The 22,710-nt window shown below is 68.2% G+C and overlaps 4 protein-coding genes across 8 annotated transcripts; 2 read left to right on the top strand and 2 right to left on the bottom strand.

Moving 5' to 3' along the window:
* Positions 1–142: 142 nt before the first annotated feature.
* Positions 143–2,909, bottom strand: DBNDD1 (dysbindin domain containing 1). 2 transcript variants are annotated; one of them, XM_068693024.1, is made up of 4 exons: positions 2,749–2,909; positions 1,024–1,170; positions 753–893; positions 143–680 (listed from the first exon to the last, which is right to left on the bottom strand). In XM_068693024.1, the coding sequence occupies exons 1-4, from the start codon at positions 2,777–2,779 to the stop codon at positions 520–522; spliced, it is 480 nt and encodes a 159-aa protein (XP_068549125.1). In that variant the 5' UTR covers positions 2,780–2,909; the 3' UTR covers positions 143–519. The 2 variants fall into 2 exon arrangements, with proteins under 2 accessions (XP_068549125.1, XP_068549124.1); XM_068693023.1 differs by having other exon boundaries at positions 143–893.
* Positions 2,910–3,225: 316 nt separating this feature from the next.
* Positions 3,226–10,909, top strand: GAS8 (growth arrest specific 8). 2 transcript variants are annotated; one of them, XM_068693018.1, is made up of 11 exons: positions 3,226–3,430; positions 3,743–3,832; positions 4,657–4,854; positions 5,027–5,233; positions 5,771–5,825; positions 6,355–6,560; positions 6,819–6,986; positions 7,349–7,435; positions 8,618–8,827; positions 10,284–10,349; positions 10,614–10,909. In XM_068693018.1, the coding sequence occupies exons 1-11, from the start codon at positions 3,428–3,430 to the stop codon at positions 10,761–10,763; spliced, it is 1,440 nt and encodes a 479-aa protein (XP_068549119.1). In that variant the 5' UTR covers positions 3,226–3,427; the 3' UTR covers positions 10,764–10,909. The 2 variants fall into 2 exon arrangements, with proteins under 2 accessions (XP_068549119.1, XP_068549120.1); XM_068693019.1 differs by lacking the exon at positions 3,226–3,430 and adding an exon at positions 4,126–4,189 and having other exon boundaries at positions 3,598–3,832.
* Positions 10,893–16,552, bottom strand: LOC137861663 (cadherin-1-like). Its single transcript, XM_068693016.1, has 14 exons — positions 16,058–16,552; positions 15,807–15,950; positions 15,514–15,669; positions 15,298–15,442; positions 14,995–15,170; positions 14,784–14,912; positions 14,503–14,688; positions 14,170–14,414; positions 13,922–14,064; positions 13,596–13,820; positions 13,136–13,359; positions 11,524–11,663; positions 11,280–11,415; positions 10,893–11,049 (listed from the first exon to the last, which is right to left on the bottom strand). Exons 1-14 carry the CDS (start codon positions 16,103–16,105, stop codon positions 10,960–10,962), a joined length of 2,187 nt encoding a protein of 728 aa, XP_068549117.1. The 5' UTR covers positions 16,106–16,552; the 3' UTR covers positions 10,893–10,959.
* Positions 16,553–16,667: 115 nt separating this feature from the next.
* LOC137861662 (B-cadherin) lies at positions 16,668–22,534 on the top strand. Of its 3 annotated transcripts, XM_068693015.1 has the most exons (15): positions 16,669–16,870; positions 18,551–18,690; positions 18,786–18,896; positions 19,112–19,267; positions 19,346–19,490; positions 19,642–19,817; positions 19,912–20,040; positions 20,113–20,298; positions 20,380–20,624; positions 20,702–20,844; positions 21,038–21,262; positions 21,348–21,566; positions 21,646–21,776; positions 21,847–21,990; positions 22,075–22,534. In XM_068693015.1, exons 1-15 carry the CDS (start codon positions 16,774–16,776, stop codon positions 22,285–22,287), a joined length of 2,460 nt encoding a protein of 819 aa, XP_068549116.1. In that variant the 5' UTR covers positions 16,669–16,773; the 3' UTR covers positions 22,288–22,534. The 3 variants fall into 3 exon arrangements, with proteins under 3 accessions (XP_068549115.1, XP_068549113.1, XP_068549116.1); XM_068693014.1 differs by having other exon boundaries at positions 16,668–16,870; positions 18,554–18,690; positions 20,113–20,624; XM_068693012.1 differs by having other exon boundaries at positions 16,668–16,870; positions 20,113–20,624.
* The last annotated feature ends 176 nt before the right edge of the window (positions 22,535–22,710 follow it).

Genomic DNA, 22,710 nt, shown 5'->3' with positions numbered 1-22,710 from the left:
TGCAGGGTCTCCCCCTGCTCCCTGCTCCCCCCGCTGGCAGCACAGGCTCCTTTTTACGCCGCCCCCACCTCTAACAGCTCCCCCCCCCCCATCTGGGGGTCGCACCCCCTCCTTTTTCCCAGTGATGGGGCAGAGCCGTGACCATGGGTCTCTCGGTTTTACCGGTACACACAGCTGCTACGTGGTGGCGGGTGGCACAGCGCGGGCACCGCGCGGCTCCCGGCCCCGCTGAGCCGGGGCTCCCAGGGGCCAGGAGCACGGCAGGGGGGGGAAGGTGGGGGCCGGGCAGCGCAGCCCCCTTTGTGCTACAGGGCCGGGAGGAGCCGTTTCCCCCTCCCCACCAGGCCACCGGCTTTGGCATCGCTTGGTACCCGCGGGCTGGGGCCACCCCGAGCACCCCAGCAGCGAGTCCTTCGCCCCGCACGGCTTTTCCCGGGCAGGGCGTGGGGAATGCGGTCGGAGAACGGTGGCGGCGTGGAGCCTGTCCCCCGGGGCTGTCCCCACCTCCTGGGGCAGCTCCTACTCCTGCTGCGGCCGCTCCACCGCCAGGAAGGCGTCCACGGCGCCCGGCTGCAGCTCCGAGTCGCTGAGGTGCTTCTTGTCCCGGCCCTGCTCCCGCGCGCGGGTCCAGGAGGGCGAGCGCAGGTACCCTGCCCGCGGCACGGCCTGCGGGTGCAGCCCTGCGGGGGCAGCAGGCTCAGCCCGCGCCCCCCCGTGAGGACGGCAGCGAGATGGGGGGGGTTCAAAATCACCGCTGGGCGATTCGCCGGCCGCGTTCTCCTCGTCGGAATCGGCGAAGACCTCGGCCAGCTCCTGGTCCGACATGTCGGTCAGCTCCGTCAGGTCCAGCAGGTCGAAGTGCACCTCCAGCGAGGACACGCTGCTCAGCGGCTCTGCGGGCGGCGGGACGGGGGTGGGCACGGGTGGGCACCGCGGGGATGGGGGCCCGGGGGGACCCGAGGGTGCTGGGAGGGGACCCGAGGAGGGACAAGGGGCTGAGAGGGGCGCGGGGGCTGCACTCACGTCTCCGCTCGGTGACCTGCAGCAGGCTGGCGGTGGGGATGGGGATGCCGCTCTGCTCCTCCACGGGGACGTCGGGGGTCTCCTCAGCCGTCCCGGGGATGGGGGTCCCCGCCGTTCGCTCCGGGGCCAGCGTCTCCTTGCCCAGCTCTGCAGAACCGGCACCTGCCTCGTTGGTGTGGGGCCGGGGCAGTGCCGGCAGCTCCCTCCTGCAGCCCCGCCACCCGCCCGGGGGCTCCCCAGCTGAGGGGGCTGCGTGTCCCCAGCCCCGGGACCCCCGCGGAACAGGCAGCGCTCCCAGGCAGCTGCCGTGGGCCCCGGCAGCCCCCCGCCCCTCGCAGCCCCTTTGTGTCGGCGAGACAAAAGCGCAGCCTGTTCGGAGGCCGGAGCCCAGACAAGAGGCGTTTTGTCTCCTGGGGGGAGCTGGCGGGGCCGGGCAGACACGGCACGGTGCCGGGGGGGCTGGGCTGGCTCCGAGAGCCCCCCAAGTGTGGGGCAGCCCCCCAACCCACCCGGTGTCACGGCTGCACCCGGGCAGCCCCAGCCTTGTGCCACTGGGCCCCGGTTTGATGCTGGGGGAGATGGCACGGGGACAGGGACAGGCTCAGCGGGGCAGGGGGGTCACCTCTGCCCCCCCAAGGTGGGGCAAGGAGCAGAACGCCCCTGCAGCAAGGAGCCAGCACGGGGAATGGGGAATTTCAGGGAGATTTGGCCCCGGTGCTGAGCAGGGAGGGCAGCAGGCAGCCCGTGCACCTGCCCCGACCCCAAACGGTGGCACAGGGCACCCGCCACTGCCACCACCTTCCCTGCGGCGAGGAAAACGGGTCCCCCCCCCGCTCCTCACCCAGGAGGAACCCCATACACACCCATCCCCATCCCCAGGGAGGTGTGGGGCTGCCCCCTGCACCACAACCCCCCTGAGGGTGACGTGGGGGTGTCACCGCCCGGAGCGAGGTGGCAGCGTCCCCGTTCCCCCCGGCACCACCCAGCTGCTCCCCACCGCAGCAATCCCCCCCCGTGCCCCCCGCCTGATGCTGCCAGCCCCCAGCTCGGGCTCAGGGGCGAGGAGCGGGGCCGGCGGCGGGGCTGGGCGTGCTGCTGACTCACGTCAACCGCAGAGTGAGCCAGCACCGGGCTTCGGCCACCCCAACCGGGGGGGGGGGGCTCCGGGGACCTCCACGGGACCCCAACCCCGCTATAGGGCCCAGTGCGGCGGGAGGGCACAGCGGGGTCGTGGCGGGGACGGTGGCAGCGCCACATGCGGGGCACACACATGAGGGCCGGGTGGGCGCGGGTGCCACTCGATGCCACCTGCGTGCCCCCCGCTGTGGCACCGGGGACCCCCCCGGTGCACCCCCATGGCCACCACCCCCCTCCCCAGGCGCTGCAGGCGGGCGGCAGCCCCCCAGCACCCCCTGTGCGAGGGGCACACCGCGCCCCCTACCCCGGGTGAACCCCCCCCACACCCAATAACGGGGGGCGGGGGGGTTAAAACGTGCCCCCCCCGGCTCCCCCACCCCACAGACACCCCCTACACCCCCTGGTGCACGCGTGCACCCCCTGACACACCCCCTGCACCCCCCCTTGCACACCCACCCCCCCTTTTCACACCCCCCCACACCCCTCCCGAGCCCCTCCACCCCCCGCTGCCCCCCCCCCCCGGGTTCCCCGGTGCTGGGCTCTTCGCTGCTTTTTCCCCCCCCCCCCCCCAGGCCCATCCCCGCTCACCTGCGGTGCCGCCCGCTCCCGGAGCCTCCATGGGCCGGGCCGGGCCGGTGCCGGTGCCGGTGCCGGTGCTGGGCGGGGCGGGCCCGGTGCCAGCCCGCAGCCCGCACGCTCCTGCCCGCCGCGGCGGGGGCGGGGATGGGGGCGGTGCGGGGGCGGGGGCCGGGCCCGGGGCCTTTGTGGGGGGGGGCGGCTCATCCTGCTCCGGGGGGGGGGGAACCGGGGGGCACCGGGACACGGAACGGGCACACCGGGGGGGCACACCAAAAGGGGGGGGGCACACCGAGAGGGGGGGGGCACCGGGAGCGAGGCGGGGGCCTCGGATAGAGGGGGGGGGCCCGCTGCAGGCTGTGGGGCCGGGGGTGCTGAGGGGCCCCGGGGATGCACCGGGGGGGGCGGCGCGCACCGGGGCGGGGAGCTGGGGGAAACGGGGGGCACAGAGGGGCTCCCGGAGGACCGAGGGGATCCGTTAGGCCGCAGGGTAACGGCTCCGGGGCCGGGGGGGGGGGGCCGGGGGGGCAGCGGGGCCGCGGGCACGGCCGGGTCCCGGGGCTGGGCCGGGCCCCGACGCCGTTACCGGGGCCGGGCCCCCCCCGTTGCTAAGGGGCGGGGTCTCCGCCGAGCAAATCTCGCGAGACTTCCCCGCGCGTTGCCAAGGAGACGGCGCCGCGGCCTGGCCGCCATGGTGGGCACCGGGGCCTGCACCGGGGGGGGGGGGGGGGCACCGGGATCGGGATCGGGATCGGGATCGGGATCCGGATTCCTGGAGGGACCCCGAGGGCCTGCAGGAGGCCGGGGCCCGGCGGTGGGGGCGCCCCGGCGGGTCCGGGCGCGGTGCTGAGGGGCCCCCGGGCCTGCCCGGCCTGGCCCGGGCCTGGGCGCTGCCCCCGTTGCTTGCCCCCCTCGTAACGCGGCCCTGCTCCTGCTCCTTCCTCTCCTTCTTAATTATTCTTAATCTTCATCCTCGTCTACATTTTCTTCTCCTTTCTCTCCTCAGGCGCCCAAAAAGGCCGTGAAGAAGGGGAAGGGCGGCAAGGCCCCGGCCGTGGTGGACGCCTCGGCCCCCGAGGAGATGAGCAAGGAGCAGGTGAGCGCGGCCCGGCCCCGGGGCTGCCGCCTTTGGGGCCGCGGGGGGGGGGGGATGCTTGGTGCTCGGTGCAGTCGGTGCCTGCCAGGAGCAGCCCCCTAGTCCCATCCGTGCTTCTGCTGTTCCATGGCGTGCCGCTCCCCTGCCTGGGCTCTCACCATCTTTGCCCTCGTCCCTTAGCCCTGGAGCCCTGTTCCCTCGTGTCAGTGACCTGCTGGTGTGGAAATGTCCTGGGAAAGGTGCCTGTGATGGGAGCCTGTTATCTGACAAGTGTTCTGTGGTGTTTCCTTTAGAAAGTAACCCGGCTGACCAATTCTGCTGGAATCAGTTTCTTTCTGCATCCGATGCCTTGCTGGGGTGAGCAGGCTCATCTCCACAGGTGGCTGCACTTGCACTCAGCCGTGTGATTGCTCAGCCTGCAGCGCTCTCAGCACATCCCAGATCATGCTGTGCTGGGTACCTAAAAACCAGGAGGAGACGGTCCTGATCTGGGCGATCTCGCTCCCAGGATAAGATCTTGCATGTCTCAGTGCTATCTAGCATCTGAGAACGTGTTACTGGCCACTGGGAGACAGAATGGCCAAGCCCTGGCTGCTTAGGGTAGGAGGAGGTTTTGTCACTCCTTTTCCAGAGACCAGTGGGTCACTGTCATGTCCTGGGCTCTCCCTGCCCCATCCCCACTTTTTGTCCTCCTTTCCTCTGTCCCAGCAGAGGCTACCGTGTTCTGCAGGTTTCCAACAGAGCTCACCACGGATATCTTGAGAAGAGCCATCTGTCCCAGGCCCCCTTTTCCCACTACCTGCCTCCTTCTCTTGGCCTTGCAGCTGGGGCAGCATGTTGCGCGTCTCCGGGAGGAGCTGGATCGGGAGCGGGAAGAGCGCAACTACTTCCAGCTGGAGCGCGATAAGATTCACACCTTCTGGGAGATCACCCGCCGGCAGCTGGAGGAGAAGAAAGCCGAGCTGCGTAACAAGGACCGCGAGATGGAGGAGGCGGAGGAGCGGCACCAAGTGGAGATCAAGGTGGGAGGATGAAACGGCTGGGACGTGTGCGTGCCCCGAGCCCTGCGCGAGGTGAGGGACGGGGGCAGAGGAGGAGCTGGGCAGGATACGAGCCAGGAGCATCTCTGCCAATATCCCAGCTTCAGGTGTTTTCCTGCTGGCGCCCGTCACCTGCTCTCTGTCTTGTCTCTAGGTTTACAAGCAGAAGGTGAAGCACTTGCTGTACGAGCACCAGGAAAACCTCACCGAGCTGAAGGCAGAGGGCACCGTGTCCATGAGGCGGGCCCAGAAGGATCACTGGGCCCAGGAGCTGGAGCTGCGCAAAGACATGCGCACCTTAAAGGTGGAGCTGAAGGAGCAAGAGCTGGCCAACGAGGTGGTGGTGAAAAACATGCGCCTGGTAGGTGCCTGGCAGGGCAGCGGGGGCTGGAGCCGCGTGTGAGGAACCTCTGCCTCAGAGGGAAGTGGTGGGGCTGCTGTCTGAGCCCTCCCAGCCTTGGTGTGTGAGCAGGAGACTGTCTGCTCTGCTGTCTTGGTGAGGTGGGAATGGGGTTTCCTGCAGACCCCGGTGTCAAATGTACTTAGAGGCACTGGAAAGACGGCACAGGATCAGGGAGGAGGGTTTTCTGGGGCAATTTCTGTGAAATCCCTCCTACAGCAGGGCACCAGCAGTGGCTCAAAGCCCCTGGGAACAGCTGGAGAACCTAACATGCCACTCTGCTCAGATAACGTGGGGTTCATGCCGTGGTGGGAGCCTTTCCCAGGGAGCAGGACGGGTTTTGGCTGCCTGCTGGGGTGGTTCCTGGTTGCTGGAACCCGGCCCCATGGTTGGGCCTGGCCTGGAGGCCTGCGTGAACCTCAGGGACTGGGTTGTGTAGCGGTGCAGTGACCTCGGGGTTGGGTTGTCCACCTCTAACGTGGAACTTCTCCCTCACAGAAACAAGAGGAAGAGATCACGCGGCTGTGCAACGACTTTGAGAGACAAGTGAAAGGTCAGGCCGTGTGTCAGCACTCTGGGGAATGCTCCTCCGAGCTCCACTGCACTCCTGGTTCCGTGGAGCAGAAAGGGGCTGCTTCCCCACCCCAGTGCTTGCTCCCCGTGCCCACGGGCTGCCAGGCTGCGTGGTCAGCAGCGCTCTCTGAGCTGAACTCCCAGCTTGGTGGGGTTGTGCGGTGGAAATGGGGCTGGGATGGCCACCTGTTGTGTGAGCTGGGGGTGGAGGCAGGGCTCTTACTGCTGCCAGCCTGCATCGCTGAGCACTGCTGGCTGGAGGAGCCCTTGCAGATGGAAGCCCTGGCTCCCCACCCCTCTCAGGGGACGCTTCAGGTTCTCACGGGCTGACTTGGAGCTTTTCCATGTCCTGTTTCCAGAATGCTATTTCTGGGCTCTACTCAGCCTGGTCCCAGTGTAACCGCTCTGCGTCCTGGTGGGGCTGATAGCGAGTGCCTTGTCCTCGAGCGATGCTGCAGTGGGACGCACTGGGCTGGTGCTCGCTGTCCTTACCCCGTGTGCTTCCCCAGAGATCGAGGCCAAGTACAACAAGAAGATGCAAATGCTGCGTGACGAGCTTGACTTGCGCCGGAAAACCGAGATCCATGAGGTAGAGGAGAGGAAAAACAACCAGATCAGTGAGTTGATGAAGAACCACGAGAAGGCCTTCAGTGAGATCAAGAACTACTACAACGATATCACCCTCAAAAACCTGGCACTCATCAACTTGCTCAAGGTACTGCCTGCCTGCTGCCGCAGCCCTGGCTTGTGGTGGGGCTGGTCCTATTAGGACCTCACCCAGACCTGGCCAGGTCCCTGGTGGAGGTGCTGGTGCTGCTGTTCTCCTGCACACCATTAACACACAAAGCCCTCGTGCACAAGGAGATGTGGCTTGCTGGGCCGGCAGTGGGAGGGTGTCCTGGCAGCGTGAGGAGCTGGGCAGACCCTGCTGCACAGCCCCTCCAGGAGCCAGCGCTCCTCTTCCCAAGAACAGGAGCAGATGGAGGAGAGGAAGAAGAGGGAGAATCAGCTGGAAAAGGAGAAGGCAGACTTGCTGCTCCACAAGAAGCAACAGCAGGAGATCCTGCAGCAGACCCAGGAGCAGGTGTTTGAGATGCAGAAGAAGTTGGCCCACTATGACATGGACAAGGAGGCTCTGACGGTGAGTTTCCAGCCCTGTTGTGAGCCACTTTCTCTTCTTCCCTGAGTCACTGCGGCTGTTCCCTGGAGTGGAGTCGCTCAGCAGTGACCTCTGCCGCTCAGCAGAGGGCTGGTTGGCCAGGTTGCTGAGCAAATGCCTCCGAGTCCCGTTCAGTTTAGCTGTGTGCAAGATCTCAGGTGGGACTCCAGGATTCTGTCAGGAAGAGAGAGGAACAGCCCCTGCTGCAGAGAGGGGAGGGAGTTGCGGGTGCAGCCTGTGTTTTCTCACCCCTCTCCCTTTGCTGGTCTCTCTCCTCCCTTGCCAGAACACATTCCATCCCCTGGAGAACCTTGCACTCTTTAACTGTCCCTTCCCACTTGCAGAACACAAAAGCCCGTCTGAAAGTCATCCAGAAGGAACTGAAAGACCTTCAGTGGGAACACGAGGTGCTGGAGCAGCGGTTCAGTAAGGTGAGAGCTGCAGGTGGCTCTGGGCATCCACTTTCCCTCTTTACACAGGGTTAGGCACCAGGATTTAGCAGCGGTGCCTACGCTGCGCTTAGCAAAGGGCTTTCCAAAGCCCTGATCTGGAGCTGCGTGTTAGCTGCCGCTTCCAGCAGAGCTTATCGCGGCTTTGGCATCTCCCGTGCTCAGCAGACAGGCCCGACTTCGCTGAGCAATCATGCGTGTGCTGATGGTCCCCTCCTGGCCCGCTGGTGACAGGCTGGGTCACGAGAGGATCCGCGTGGAGGGGCTCCTGCTGCAGCGGGGAGAGCCGGGGGCAGTGGCTCCCTCGTCCTGTTGGTGCGTGGGTGTCGCTTCCCCTCTCGCCGTGCAGCCTCTTCAAGGAATATTGTTGTCTGAATATCCCCCCAGCCTCAGCCTCTCCCTTCCAGCTAACCCAGATAAATGGATTGAGGCAGAACAGAGCTCATTTGCAAGTCGTAGAAATCCCCAGGAATATGAACATTGATCTGAGGCCTCGTTAACAATCCATCATTAAGGCAGCAACGTATTCAGTGCAGTCAGAAATAGGCTTTGGAGGAGAAATCCTAATTAGGACACTTATTAACTAGCTGTGAGCCGGGGACTCCTGCCAGCTGCAGGAAGGGGAGGAGGAGAGACCCCTGCATGCTGCGTGCCCCTCTCTGAGCTCTGAAGCAGTGCCTGGGGGCAGAGCACTGGGGAGCCTGGAGTTGGGGCCAGGCCAATGAAGCAGGGATCCTGTGCTGCTGGGGGGGACAGCGGGGACCAATTCTCTCCCTGCAGGGGCCCAGGAAGGGGGAGGTTTGGGGGGAGCCGAGCTGTTTGGAGGAGAGGTAGCTGGGCTACGCTGGGGTTTGAGTAGCAGGGGCTGCACCAGGGCAGGTGCTGATGGATGGATGGGGTGGGGTCCCTGCTGCTGGGGGTGTCCCGTGCCAGGGGACAGAGGAAGCAGAGCTGCAGGTGCCGAGGTGGTGCCAGCACAGCAGGAGGGGGGGAGCTGTGCTCCAGCACCTGCGTTCCCCGCGGGGTGCAGGTGCTGTGGGGAACAGCCCGGCTCTCGCTGGAGCAGGCAGGGCTGAGCGGCACGGCCTGTTTGCTCCCAGCCCTGGGTGGCTGCCGGGGGGGGTCCCGGGGGCGGTGTGAAGCCGTGCCATGTTCTCGGAGCAGGTGCAGGCGGAGCGAGATGAGCTCTACCAGAAGTTCACCAAAGCCATTAACGAGGTGCAGCAGAAGACGGGCTTCAAGAACCTGCTCCTGGAGCGCAAGCTGAAAGGACTCCTCGACGTCCTGGAGAAGAAGGAGGTGGAGCTCAGCGAGGTCTTTGCAGCCTCCAACCTCGACCCGGGCGCCCTCTCCTTGGTCTCACAGAAGCTGGAGGTACTGTGCGCTGCTGCAGGGCCCCGCAGAGGCTGTTCTCCCAGCAGGGCTGGCTCTTGAGGGGCAGAGCCTGCTCTGGGGCAGATCCTGGAGTGCGTGAGCGTGGCCAGGTGCCTGAGGGGCTTCGTTCCAGGCAGTGCCAGGGCAGACCCAGGCTGTGTGGCAGGAAACAGAGTCCCCGTCCTCCCTGCACTGTGGGTATCTGCCCAGACAGCCAGTCCCCAGCCCTGGGATGCTGTGACAAGCATCTCAGCCTGCTCAGGTGCTGAAAGCCCCACGTGAAGGTCCTGTAACTGTCGTGTCATTTCGTTCCCGACACTCCCAGCGCTGTGCACGGTGCCGCAGGGCACCCCGGCTCTCCCTCGAGAGCGAGGCATGTGGGCGTAGGCGTTTGGCGCTGATCTCTCCCTCAGGTGGAGTCTGTTTGAAGGAGGATGGCCCCGGGCAGAGCGGTGCTCACCAGGGTTCCGTGCTGGCAGGTGGCTCCCGATGCAGCGCTGAGCAGCAGGCTGCGTGCGGGGCCTGCGAGCGACCCGGGGTGCCCCGACTGCGGGGAGCCACCGCTGCTGAGCCTTGCCCGTGCTCCTCTCCCGGCCTCTCTGGCTGCAGAGGCGGTGCAGACCAGATCCCAGAGGCTCTGCGATGTCTGGCGTGCTAAAAATACCAATGCAGAAAGCCTCAGCACGGTGCGGCGGCTCGGAGACCCACATTCCTGGAGCGTGCAGCAGCAGTAACTGGAGAAGCAGCATTTGTTTCAGGGGGGCTGGAGATGGGACGCAGGTTCCCAACCCAGCTTGGCCTCTGCTTCCCTGGCGCCCTCCTGCTCACACCGTGCCACCTGCCCCATCCAGGGCCCTCTGTCTGGGTGCTGGTGGTGCTCCTGGTCTCCCCCGTGCCAGGGCACCTTAGGGATGAGCACGGCAGCAGCCCCAGGCTCCCAGTGGGTATGAGAGCACAGCAGATGTGTCACCTACCAGCAGGTGCCACAGCAGCACGTTGGGAAACATTCCTGGGAAGGCGTCAAGGCGCCGCTGTCTCCCTCAGCTGCTGGGGTCCCCGAATTCCTTTGCTCAGCTGCCTCCAGCCACCGGCGCCCTCCTGGGGAGGCTCTCCCTGTAATTCCCTCGGTGCCGTGGCGGCGGGGAGGTGCTGCGGGAGCAGGTGCTGCCGTCCGCCCCCGCTTGCAGCAGGGCAGGAGATGCTGGTGGCGGGGCTGAGCTGGCATTCATACTCTTGGTCTGGCAGCTCCCTGGGCCTTGCCTCTGCCCGGGGCTGGCTGTCCCTGGCAGCGCTGGCCCCAGGGGGACGTGGTGGTGGCCGTCTGCCCGGCTGTGCCGCGAGCTGCCCTGCTTCAGCCGTGTCCCGCTGCCAGCTGCTCCGTGCTCCAGCCTGCAGCACGGCCCCAGCTCGATGTGCCCTCAGTTAGCCAAAGCCTAACGCACCGTTTCCCTTGCAGGACGTGCTCAGTTCCAAGAACACCACCATCGAGGAGCTGCAGTTCCAGCTGGCCCGAGTCTGCAAGGTGAGCAAGGGATCTGGGCACGTGGTGTAAGCCCTGGGGCTGGCCTCGCTCCAAGGGAAGGGAACTCGCAGCAGGCCAGCTGAGCTGCTTCATGCCCTGCAGTGCTGGCCCGGGCTGCGTTGCTCCCAATTCCCTGACTTTCCCCTGCAAAGCAAGGCTGGTTCGGGGGTCCCAACCATTTAGGGGGCTGCGGGGACCCTGGCAAGGAGGGGCTGGGCTGGGGTTTGTGCTGGCAGAGCAGAACGTGGAGCGTTTCTCTTCCAGGCACACAACGACATGCTGCAGACGCTGGAGGCGAAGCTGACCGCCTTTGGGATCCCGCTGGACAACCTGGGCTTCAAGCCCCTGGAGAGCCCGGTGCTGGGCCAGGCGTTGGGGCAGGGCCCCGCAGGACTCGTGGCGGTGCCCACGTGACACCAGGCAGCACCCATGGGTGCTGGCTGTGCTCGGGTGCTCCTGGGGCAGGGAGCAGGGCTGCGCCTGCCTTACACCACCAGCATCCCACCCCAAGGAAGGTGATTTTTTTTTTTTTGAGACTAGTGGTGCTGTTTGAATCCTTTAATGGTGTCAGTCGTGTAGTGGCGGCCCTGCGGGGAGGTTGTGCCTTGCCTTAGCTGCCCCGGTACGTTGTGTAGGAGTAGGGGCTGATCAGCAGCGGGACGTGCAGCTTCTGGGTTGGGTCAGTGATGGTGAAGACGACCTAGGGGAGAGCAAAAAGGGGGTGAGGGGGAGAAAACCCCAGCCACAAGCAGCCCCTGCCCCTCTCCCTGTCATCTGGGGCCTCTCCGAGCAGCGCAGCAGGAGGTGGCTGGGGGGAGAGAGCTCCTGCAAGCATGGACACCGCCTCCAGCTCCCCTGCAGCTCCAGCAGTGACCAGGGCTGGCTCCCAGAGACACCAGGCGCCCCCCTCTGTGCCCTTCAGCCAGGTACCTCCACGAAGGGGTAGAAGCTGCTGTACCCCAGGCTCTCCCAGTACGCCGCCGTCTCAAAGTGCAGCTTGTAGGTGCCAGCCTTAGCCTGCCCCGGAGGCAGGAGGGGCAGGCAGCGCCCGTCCTCATCCGTCCACCTAAAAACACAAGGAGGCACAAGATGATGGCCCTAAAAGCCTCCCCCCGTAGCTCTCTCAGCTGGGGGTCTCGGGGGGGACGGGGCTGGGTGGTGTCACCTCCCCTACCTCTGTGCCAGCTCCCTCCACTGCGCCCCCGGCTCCTGCAGCTGGGCCAGGCGCAGGGCGAGGCGGGCGGCGGGCAGCCCCGTGGCCGTGTTCAGCACATGGGTGGTCAGGGAACCCTGCGGCCTCTCTGTGCCTCCAACCTGCAGTGGGGGAGCAGTGAGGGCTGGGGGGCTCTCCAAAAGCACTGTCCTGCTCCCCCCAGCACCACCACCCGAGCGCTCCACCCCCAGGAGTAATTATTGGGCATGGGTAGCGGGGGGCTGAGGGGAACCCAGGGTGGGCAGGGCACCGTGCTGGTGTCAGTGCAGCTGGGTCCCCCCGGGAACTTCTCCATCCCCAGCACCCTGCTGTGCCTGCCAGGTCCCAGGGGTGCACCCCAACACCCCCAGCAGCTGCCTGCATGCCCAGGGCACCGCCGCTGTGCACGGCGTGGGCACCCTGCCCGCCTTTCTGCCTGGAAGGAGAGCTGCCGTGTTCCCCCCGTTCAGCCCCGTGTCGGTGTGCACCAACGGGCCACCGCGCGGGCTGGCCTGGCCCCCGGGGAGGAAGCAGCCATGTCCCCGTCACCTTCCCAGCCTGCACCGATTGCGGTGTCACCACATCACGTGTGGCACACGTTAACCCTGCAAGTGCTCAGGCGCTGCCCGGGACAGGCAGCCAGCACGGGATCGGGGCGCTGCCCCTTCCCCCACGGCAGCCCCTGGCTGTGCTCAGTGGGGTGGGACCCCCCAAAACCACCCCAGCTGCTCCTCTGGGGTTGCCCCAAGTGCCTGCCCCTAGCCCAGGGCTGGCTGCGGGCTTTGGCTTCCCCAACCTTCAGGAGGCACAACGGCAAGCGAGGGCTCGCGGTGGCTTACCTGCCTCTCCTCCGTCCCGCTCTGCCAGGTCCCTGCACCCGGTGCCACCCCGCAGGCTGCCATCCCCTGTCCCAGACACCTTCCCCAGGGAGCTGCCGGGATCGGGCGCCGCTATCCCGGCACGCTCCTCCCCGGCTGGGCCGGCCCGTGCAGGCGGCTCCCCAGCAGCCGGCACACCCCGGTGCGCCCCGACGGAACCCGTGCTCTGGCGGCACCGCAGCCCTGGGGCTGGCAGCCCCAAGTCCGGCTGGATTTTGGGACAACCGGGACTGGTTGAGCCACAGTGGAGCTGCCGGCCCAGCCTCCCCCTGCAAAGAGCTCAGAGCGCGTGAGCGGGGCCGGGCACGTGGAAGCTGCGAGGAGCAGGCAGCGGAATCACCGCGGGCAAGCCCTGCTCGTCCGACCTGCCTGCCTCCCCTCCTGCGCCACCGGGAGGGCCCGGCGCCTCATCTGCGTGCTGATAGCAGTCGTGGTGGTGGCTGGGAGCCTGCGTCCATCCCTGTCGGCAGCTTCGGGGGGTGTTTGGGGACCACCTGCTGCGCACACGGTGCCTGGGTGGGCAATGAGAGCCAGGGGAGCGCAGAGGCTGAGCGCCTGGGGCAGGGGGGCTGTGCCCAGGACAAGGCTCATCTGCACCTCCAGCCTGCTGCGGCCGTGGGGATCACCCAAGTGAGGGGGACAGGGACGGTCACCCCGATGTGGGGGAGAGGGGAAAACGATTCCCTGGAGCCGGCTCGAGTAGGGGAGACAGGTACCATGGTGAAGCTGAAGATGGGAACGTTGCTGATGGCATCCCTGATGTTGACGATGGCAGTGGCAGTGATCGCTCTCTGCTCACAGTTTTCGGCTGCCCCTGCGCAATTGCACACCCGGGCTTTGACTTCTGTCATCTGCGCCTTGCCCTGGCTGTCCGTCAGCTTCAGGAAGATGCTGTACTCCCCGGGCTCCAGCTCCTTCTTCAGTTTCAGGACCAGCGAGTCTTGTGTGGGGGAGACAGGGCTTGGGGTCAAGGCGGGTCCCAGCTCCCACATCTGGGGACACCCTCAGCACCCGCAGGGCTTTGCCACATGGCAGTGCCACCATGGGGACCGGTAGGAGCTCCAGGGGCATTCAGGGTGGCTCAGGGGGATCTGGCTAGGATGTGGCCCTTGCTCGGTGTCCCCCCACTGCCCTGCACCACAGGTGGGTGGCTGGGACAGACCCCACGGTACCTACCTTGGCCGAATATCTCGACGGTCCAGTTGGTGCCGGAGCCGTGCTCCAGCGCTGCCTGGAACGGGTAGGTGTTTGGGGGCAGGTCCTTGTCGACGATGGTCAGCGTCTGGTCCTCGGGCTGCCGGCTGCAGATGTCGAAGATGCGGGGCTCCGGCGTGGGCCCGTTGTCGTTCACGTCCTGGAGGAGCAGCAGCAGCGTCCCCGTGCCCGTTGCGTCCGGCACCCCTGCGGAGCTGGGCGTTAGCGAGGTGCCTGCAGCCCGTCCCCGCGCCCTGCACGGCCGCCCCGTGTCCCCAAAGACCCCGCTGCCCTCAGCGCTTCCTCACCGTTGTCCACGGCCAGGACGATGGCCTTGTAGGTGCTGTTGATGGCGTGCACCGACTCGCGGTCCAGCGGCTGGGCGGCCGTGACGATGCCGTTCTCGGAGTCGATGGCCAGCCACCCCGCGGGGTCGCTGCCCATGCGGTACCTGGGCAAGGGAGGGTCAGCGGGGGGCTCGGTGCCCAGCCTGGCCCCTCCGGCCGGGTGGGACGGGGCACGCAGCCCTCGCGCCCCCAGCATCGCCCCCACTTACGTGATCCTGTTCCTCTGGTCCTTGTCGGGGTCCTGGGCCGTGTAGGAGGCGACCGTGTGCCCCAGCGGCAGGTTCTCCGTCACCTCCACCCTCTTGACGGGGGGCACGAAGACGGGGGGCTCGTTCACATCCCTGACGAGCACCAGCACGCTGGCCGAGGAGAGCCCGAGGGACACAGAGAGGGGGACCTTGTTCTCCACCGTCACCACGAGGTCGTAGCGGTTCCTGGTCTCGTAGTCCAGGCCCTGGAGGCGGCAGAGAGGAGCTGGGCTGGGAGCGGTGCTGGGGGGGACGCGTCCTGCATGGGGCAGCCCCGGGAGCCCCCAGACCCACCTTGGCGGTCCTCAGGATGCCGTCGTTGGTGTTGGGGTCGGTGGTGATGCTGAAGGCGCCGTCCTGGTCCCCGCTCTTGATGCGGTAGACGGCTTGCCAGGCCGGGGAGCCCGGCATGTCCTGGTCCGTCACGTGCAGCCTGGCCACCTCCACCCCCACCTCGTTCTCGGGCACCGTCCCCTCGTACTGCGGGAGGGGCGCAGGGACGGTCAGCGTGGGTTGGGGCCGGGGGCAGCGGGGGAAGCGGCTCGCGGGAGCCGGCATGGGGGGGAGCTCGGTACCATGGTGGGGTCGAAGATGGGGATGTTGTCGTTGGCATCCGTGACCTCGATGACGGCCGTGGCGGTGGTGGACAGCCCCGTGCCCTCCTGGTCCGTGGCCTGGACGATCAGCGTGTAGTTGGGGGTGGTCTGCAAGTGGAGAGCACCACGGTCAGGGGCGCCCCACGGCTGCTCCCACCGTGGGGGTGCCGGGACGCGGCCGGGCGCCCACCTCGCGGTCCAGCCCCGTGCTGAGGACACTGATGACGCCCTTCTGGGGGTCGATGGTGAACATCTGGGGGTGCGGTTTGGGCGGCTCCTGGCTGACGATGGAGTAGCTGACGATGCCGTTGTTCACGTTCACCGCGTCGTCCGCGTCCGTGGCGTTCACGGTCATCACGGAGGTGCCTGGCGCGGGGACGGGACGGGACGAGGAGACGTCACTCACGGGACGAGCCCCGTGGGTGCCACCGTCAGCCTGGCGCAGCTCCGTCCCGGGGCCCCCCCACCTCCCCCCCACCCCCACCCCACGCACCCGGCTTGGCGTTCTCCTCGATGTAGCCGACGAAGAGCTGCTTGGTGAAGACGGGCTTGTTGTCGTTCTGGTCCCTCACCGTGATGATGATCTCCATGGGGTCCTCCACGGGCTGCCCGTTGGCCGACACGGCGTGGGAGAAGAGCTGCGAGGGCACCGTCAGTGGCGTGGCCCCCTCGAGACCCCCCGGCGCTCCCAGCCCCAGCCCCCACTCACGACGTATTTCTCGATCTCCTCGCGGTCCAGCGGCTGTGTCACCTCCAGCCACCCCGTCTCACGCTCGATGGTGAAGACGCCCATGGGGGGGCTGTCCGCCCCCTGCCCCGTGATGCTGTAGAAAACCTTGGTCTCCTTGTCCTTGTTGGATTTGATCTGGGGGCGAGGCGGGGGGCTGTTAGAGGGGCCTGGCTCTCCGCAGAGGTACCCGCGTCCCCCCCGGGGCTGCTCAGCCCGGCCATAGGGCCTGGCGCTGGCTCAGCCCTCGTCCCCGCACCGTGGGGGCCACGTACCTGTTCCAGCTTCATGGGGAAGGGCCCCCGGTTGTTCTCGGGGCAGCTGATGGGGGGGATGACCCAGTCCCTCTTCTGCCTTCGGAGGCCGCGGCCAGACTTGGGGAAGGCCACGTCATCCACCTGGGTGCTGAGCACCGTGACCTGCAGGATGGAGAGCAGCGGGAGGGCAGCGGGGCTGTGCCGTGCGGGTTTCCTCTCCCCTCCTTGTCGCCCCTCACCGATGCGCAGCAGCCCCCAGAGCGCCCTACCTGCAGGAGGAGGAGGAGAAGGAGCAGGAGGAAGGTGCAGGGTGCCATAGCTCCGGCCACTCCGGGTGCTCCGAGCGCTGACCAGGGCCAGCTCCGTGCCCTTGGACTGTGCCCCTGGCAAAGCTCCCAGCAGTGCCCACGTGGGTGCCAGCGCAGGGGGTGCCAGCCCCCGGCCCTGCTGCGCCCCCCCGGCCCCACAGGGTGCCTGGGGAGGGTCGGGGTGCGGGGCCGTGCACGCAGGTGCTGTTCTGTGCCCGGGGGGTGCCCAGACACCGGCACCCCCGTTGGGACGGCGGCTCCGTGCTGCGCCTCACCGCTCAGCCCCCCGGAGCTGGGGGGGGTCTCGGCTCTCCACCTCCCACCCCCGGGCACCGGCTGCCGCTGCCCGAACCGGGTGCGCCAGGAGAGCCCGGGGGGGGCGCACGGAGGTGGCGGCGAAACGGAGGCACCGGGGGGGGCGCGGCGGAACCGGGGAGGACCTGGGGAGGACAGGGAACACCCCGGAGAGGGGCGCACGGGGGGACCGGGAACGGCTCGGCGGGGGGGGGGGGCGGGACCGGGGAGGGACCGGGCGGGGCGAGGCGGGACCGGACCGGGCGGGGCGGGGCGGGGCGGGGCGGGGCGGGGGGGGCCGGTCGGTACCTGCGCGGCCGCGGCCTCACCTGGAGCCGCGCGGAGCAGCGGGCGGGGGCGCGGCGCTCGGTAGCGGCGGGGCCATGCGGGGGTCGCGCTCCGGGCTCTGCCCGCTCCTCCTCCTCCTGCTCCTACCGCCTGCCGCCGCCCCGGCCCGGCCGTGCGCTCCCCCGGGGCCAGGTAAGCGGCGCCGTCGGGGCGCGGGGAGCATCACCGGGCTGGCGGAGGGGGGGCTTTGGGGGCGCCGCCACGCCGGGAGGCACCGGCACCGGGGCGGTGGGGGCAGGTGGGCTGCCCCGGGCTGGGCTGGGGGTGGTGGAGAGCCCCCCCCTTGCTGCGGTGCTCGGCCCGGTTCTTCCCGTCTCGCCCCCCAACTTGGGGGCCCGGTGCTAGCCGCGGTGCGCAGCTGGTCGGTGCCCTCGGGGTGCGGGGCTGTGCCCCCCCCCGGGCCGTGGGCTCGCTCCTTTGCCCCCTGGCCGTGTCCCCGGCATCGCGGGGCGACCCCATCGCAGGCTGTGGGCTGGTCGCGGACCCCCCTTTTCGGGCCGGGGGGGCTCTGGCGGTGCCGCTCGGGCTCCGTCGGCTGATGCCGGCGCCTCCGGTCGGCGGAGAGCGGCCGGGAGCCGCCGGGCAGGGCGGGACCCCGCGGGTCGGTGCCAGGCGCCGGGCTGCCGCTGGGACCGGTCGCCCCGGGGCCACCTTCTCCGGTACGGGCGGGGGTCTCGGGGGCACGGCGGGGCGGCAGGGGCCGGTTCCCGGGGCCGGTTCCCGGTGCCGGCGGGGCCGCCCGCCGTGTTTACTCGTCGGCATCCCCGGGGAACGGAGCTGCTCGGGAACCACGACCGCAGGCAGCGCTCCCCTAATGGCTGCGGAGCGCTGAAAGCTCTGGCCCTGAGAGCTCTCACCGTGCCAGCCCTGACCTCAGCCCGCCCGGCTGCCGAGTGCTGCGGGCAGCTCCTGCCAGGCTGGGGCCGTGGGCAGGGGCTGGGGCCGGCCGGGGGGCTGCAGCCCCTCCGTGGGAGCTCGTAGCCAGGAGCCCACCCGGGCTCGGCTCCATCCCCACGGAGGTGGGCAGGGTGCCCAGGCTGCGTGGTGCCGAGGAACCTCGGGGGCATGGGGGGGAGCCTGGTGCTGGAATAGGGCTGTGGACCCCGACCCCATGGTGAGGGCTGGCTCCTCGTGCCCTGGTTGTGGCCGTGGCCCTCGTGGTGTGGCCGTGGTGATTTCATCCCCAGCACCATCCCTGATTGCTGGCGAGAGTTGCCCTCCAGGCACCAGCTCGGCCCCAGCGCGGGGTCCTGGGGTCCCCCTGAGGACCTGCTCCTGCTCCCCCAGCCCAGGACCTGCTACGCCCGCGGGGCACAGCTCTCCTCGCCCTGCTTCCATCGCTCTCCCTGCTCCTGGCAGCCTTTTGGCCAGCGCGGCCGGAGCAGGCTTAGCTCTGCTAATCCCCTAATCCTGCGGGGTGCTGGGGGTGCTGGGGCTGGGCCGGGCATGGCGCGGGGGCGCAGCGTGGCTTTGGGTGCAGGGCCCTGCTGCAGTGCGGGTCCCAGCCTGGGGTGGTGATTGGGGGGGGGGGGGAGGGAGCAGGCGGTGACACACAGAGGTGGGAGGCGCGGGGCAGGGCCCTGCGTGCCCAGGAATTTCCCCGTCATCTCCGAAACAAAGCCAAAACCGAGCTCCTGCCCGCCCCCAATGCCGGGAACCACTCCGGCCTCCCCCTCCTGATCCTAATCCCCAGGGCTCAGCCGGGCTGGCCGGGAGCTCCCGGGGCCATGCAGGGGGCACGTGGAGCATGGCTGGGGTGGGGGCAGCAGGTTGTGTCCCCTCGGTGGCCGCCCTGACCCCTGCCCCTCACAGCAGGCGATGGCACGGTGCAGTACGAGGACGAGGAGCCCCACGTGGGAGCGGTGGCACCGAGGCCCCCAGGGTGGCTGCCTGTGACTCCCCAGGATGCCACCATCCTGCCAGGCCCTGTGCGGAGCCGGCGCTCCCTGCAGGTAATGCTCCCGGGGAGCCCCCCCCAGGCAAACACCCCCGTCCCCCAGACCTTCCCCGCGTGGCTGCTCCCTCACCCCGCTCTCCTTCCCACCAGGAGGTCCCCGATGTCCACAGGGCTCTGAGGAGGCGGAAGAGGGACTGGGTGATCCCTCCCATCAAGGTCCCTGAAAATGAGAGGGGTCCCTTCCCCAAAAAGCTGGTTCAGGTATGGAGGGGGCCCGGAGGCGTGGGTGCATGCCCTGGGGTGGGGGTGATGCTCTGGCTGTGCCCATCACCATTGCATCTGGAGCTGGGCATGGATGTGTGCGCCCAGGGCAGCGGAGGTGTTGGCCATGTGCATGGGTGGGTGCCAGGACGGGGTGCGGTGCCGTGGGGGGGCTGCCGAGCCCCAGCACTGAGCGCTGCTGCGCACCCCTCCAGATCAAATCCAACCGGGACCGGGAGGCGAAGATCTTCTACAGCATCACGGGGCAGGGGGCGGACACCCCCCCCGAGGGCATCTTCACCATCGAGAAGGAGACGGGCTGGATGAAGGTGACGCAGCCGCTGGACCGGGAGCACATGGACAAGTACCACGTAGGTGCCAGCTGGGGGACGGGGGGGGCGCTGGGGCAGGCGCTGGGCCAGCTCCCTGCTCACCCCTCTGCCTCGCAGCTCTTCTCCCACGCCGTGTCCGAGAACGGCAAGCCCGTGGAGGAGCCGATGGAGATCATAGTGACGGTGACGGACCAGAACGACAACAAGCCCCAGTTCACGCAGGAGGTGTTCAGGGGCTCCGTGCCCGAGGGTGCTTTGCCAGGTAGGGCCGGTGCCACGGTGCTTTGGGTGTGGCGTGGCCCCATGGGGAAACTCTGCCTCCTGCTGGATGTGTCCTTGGAGAGCCCCAGGACTGCCCCTCCTGGGGACGTGGGTGCCCTGTCCCTCCCTCACACGGACGCCCCATCCCACAGGCACCTCGGTGATGCAGGTGAACGCCACGGATGCAGATGACGCTGTGGAAACCTACAACGGTGTCCTTGCCTACTCCATCCTCAGCCAGGAGCCGCGGGAGCCCCATCCCCACATGTTCACCGTCAACAGGGCCACCGGCACCCTCAGCGTCATTGCCAGCGGCCTCGACCGCGAGGTGGGACCTGCGGCACCGTGGGGGTGGCACTGGCACCGGGTGGGCTGCGGGGTGCTGATGGGTGTCCGTCTGTCTGTCTGTCTGCCCCCCGCAGCGCGTGCGGGAGTACACGCTGACCGTGCAGGCGGCCGACCTGGATGGCGAGGGGCTGACCACAACAGCGCTGGCCGTGATTGAGATCACGGATGTGAACGACAACGCCCCCGAGTTTGACCCCAAAACGGTAACGTGGCTGTCGGGTGGGCAGGGTGGGCCGGGCACGGTGGGCTCGGTGCTGACAGTCCCCAATGCACAGTACGAGGCGGCTGTGCCGGAGAATGAGGCTGGGCTGGAGGTGACCCGGCTGCACACCACGGACCTGGACGAGCCCCAGACGCCGGCGTGGCGCGCCGTCTACTCCATCGTGCGCGGCAACGAGGGCGGCGCCTTCGCCATCACCACCGACCCTGCCAGCAACGAGGGCGTCCTGCGGACAGCCAAGGTGCGTGTCCTGCGCCCATCCCCGCGGTGCGGCCACCCGCCCTGCGTGGTGCTGCCCGTCTCATCCTGTCCCCTCCTGCAGGCTCTGGACTACGAGGCCAAGCGGCAGTTTGTGCTCCACGTGGCCGTGGCGAACGAGGCGCCCTTCGCCGTCAAGCTGCCCACGGCCACGGCCACGGTGACGGTCAGCGTGGAGGATGTGAACGAGGCACCCGTCTTCGACCCCCCGGTGCGGCTCGCCCAGGTGGCGGAGGACGCGTCGCTGGGGCAGCTCCTCGCCTCCTACACGGCCCAGGACCCCGACAGAGCCCAGCGGCAGCACATCAAGTGAGCGGGGTTGGGATTGGGGCCGGGGGGGGTCCTGTTGCCGTGCCCCCGTGGGACCAGCACCCTCTGTCCCCCAGGTACGTGGTGGGCAGCGACCCAGCGGGCTGGCTGGCCGTGCACCCAGAGAACGGGCTCATCACGGCGCGGGACCACCTGGACCGCGAGTCGCCCTTCGCCAAGAACAGCACCTACGTGGCCGTGCTGCTGGCCGTGGACGACGGTGAGGCGCAGTGGCCGTGAAAGGAGCCCTTGTTCCTGCCGGGTGCTGTCCCACGTGAGGGACACGTGCTCTTGGCGTCACGGGGGTGCTGCATCCCCTTGGGCAGGGAGCGGTGCCCACGCGGTCTGGTCCTTGGGGGTGGGAGGGAGGCCCTGCTCTCGGGGTCCCCCACCAGCCCGGCTCCTCTCTGCAGGTTCTCCACCCGCCACGGGCACTGGCACCCTGCTCCTCACCCTGCTGGACGTGAACGACCACGGCCCTGAGCCTGAGCCCCGCAACATCGTTGTCTGCAACCGCAGCCCCGTGCCCCAGGTCCTCACCATCATCGACAGGGACCTGCCCCCCAACACGGGTCCCTTCCGTGCCGAGCTGAGCCACGGCTCGGGGGACAGCTGGGCGGTGGAGGTCGGGGACACCGGTAAGGTGGGGGCTCGGCGCGATGGGTGCATCAGCTGCCGCGGGGGTAGGCGCCCCAGGTCACCCACGTCACTCCTCTCACGCAGGTGACACGGTCACCTTGCGGCTGACGGAGCCGCTGGAGCAGGAGGAGTACAGCGTCTACCTGCAGCTCTTCGACCGCCAGGGCAAGGACCAGGTCACCGTCATCAAGGCACAAGTGTGCGACTGCCAGGGCCGGGTGGAGAGCTGCGCCTACGAGCCACAGGTGGCCACCGGCGTGCCCATCATCCTCGCCGTGCTGGGCGCCCTCCTGGCTTTCCTGAGTGAGTTGGGGGTTTGGAGGGGCTGCGCCCCACCCGTGGGTGCTGGGGTGCCCCCACTGATGCCGCTCCTCTCCCGCAGTCATCCTCCTGCTGCTGCTGCTCTTCGTGAGGAGGAGGAAGGTGGTGAAGGAGCCGCTGCTGCTGCCGGAGGACGACACGCGGGACAACGTCTTCTACTACGGGGAGGAGGGCGGGGGCGAGGAGGACCAGGTGGGTGCCGGGGATGGGGGTGTCCCCGTGTCACCGTGGGCTGGCCTGACCCCGCGCTGTCCCCACGCAGGACTACGACCTGAGCCAGCTGCACCGCGGCCTGGATGCCCGCCCCGAGGTGATCCGCAACGACGTGGCCCCCCCGCTGATGGCGGCCCCCCAGTACCGGCCCCGGCCCGCCAACCCCGAGGACATCGGCACCTTCATCGACGAGGTGAGCCCCTTCCCCTGCCGGGGGGGCCCTGGGGCAGCTCCAGCTCCCCGCTGAGCTCCTCTTCTACCCCCCCCCCCCCCCCAGAACCTGAAGGCGGCTGACACGGACCCCACGGCCCCCCCCTACGACTCCCTGCTGGTGTTCGACTACGAGGGCAGCGGTTCGGAGGCCGCCTCGCTCAGCTCCCTCAACTCCTCCGACTCCGACCAGGACCAGGACTACGACTACCTCAACGAGTGGGGCAACCGCTTCAAGAAGCTGGCCGAGCTCTACGGCGGCGGGGAGGACGATGAGTAGGGCCCCCCCCGGCCCCCCCGTGCTGCTGCTCCTGCTGCCCAAAGCCTTACCCCTGCTGTGCCTTGGGGCCGGCGCTGCCCCCCCCCACCTCCCCGCACTCCCTCTGATGCCTTCTGCGTCCGCTGAAGCGGCCTCAGCTTCCTCCTGTGTATTTTTTAATGAAATAAATGTAGTGTGATGATACGGACGGGCTAAGCTGGGTTAGGTAGAAGTTTTAATAAAGGATGTGGATTTCTTTTTTTTTTTTTAAGATCCTCCTGTCTCTGTGCACTTCTGTGGGGCTGGAGGCGTGGGGGGGGGGGGGGGCACAGAAACACTGCTGGGCTGGGGACCTGCAGCATCACCAGGGGGGTGCCGAGGCAGTGGGGTCTCTCCACAGGGCTGTCCCCGTCCCCGTCCCCATGCAGAAGGGGGAGGACGAGG

Source organism: Anas acuta, chromosome 10 (genome assembly GCF_963932015.1).
Source record: "Anas acuta chromosome 10, bAnaAcu1.1, whole genome shotgun sequence".
Taxonomy (NCBI): Eukaryota; Metazoa; Chordata; class Aves; order Anseriformes; family Anatidae; genus Anas; species Anas acuta.
The sequence above is the reverse complement of the archived record's forward strand: the minus strand, read 5'-3'. Positions and strand labels throughout refer to the sequence as shown.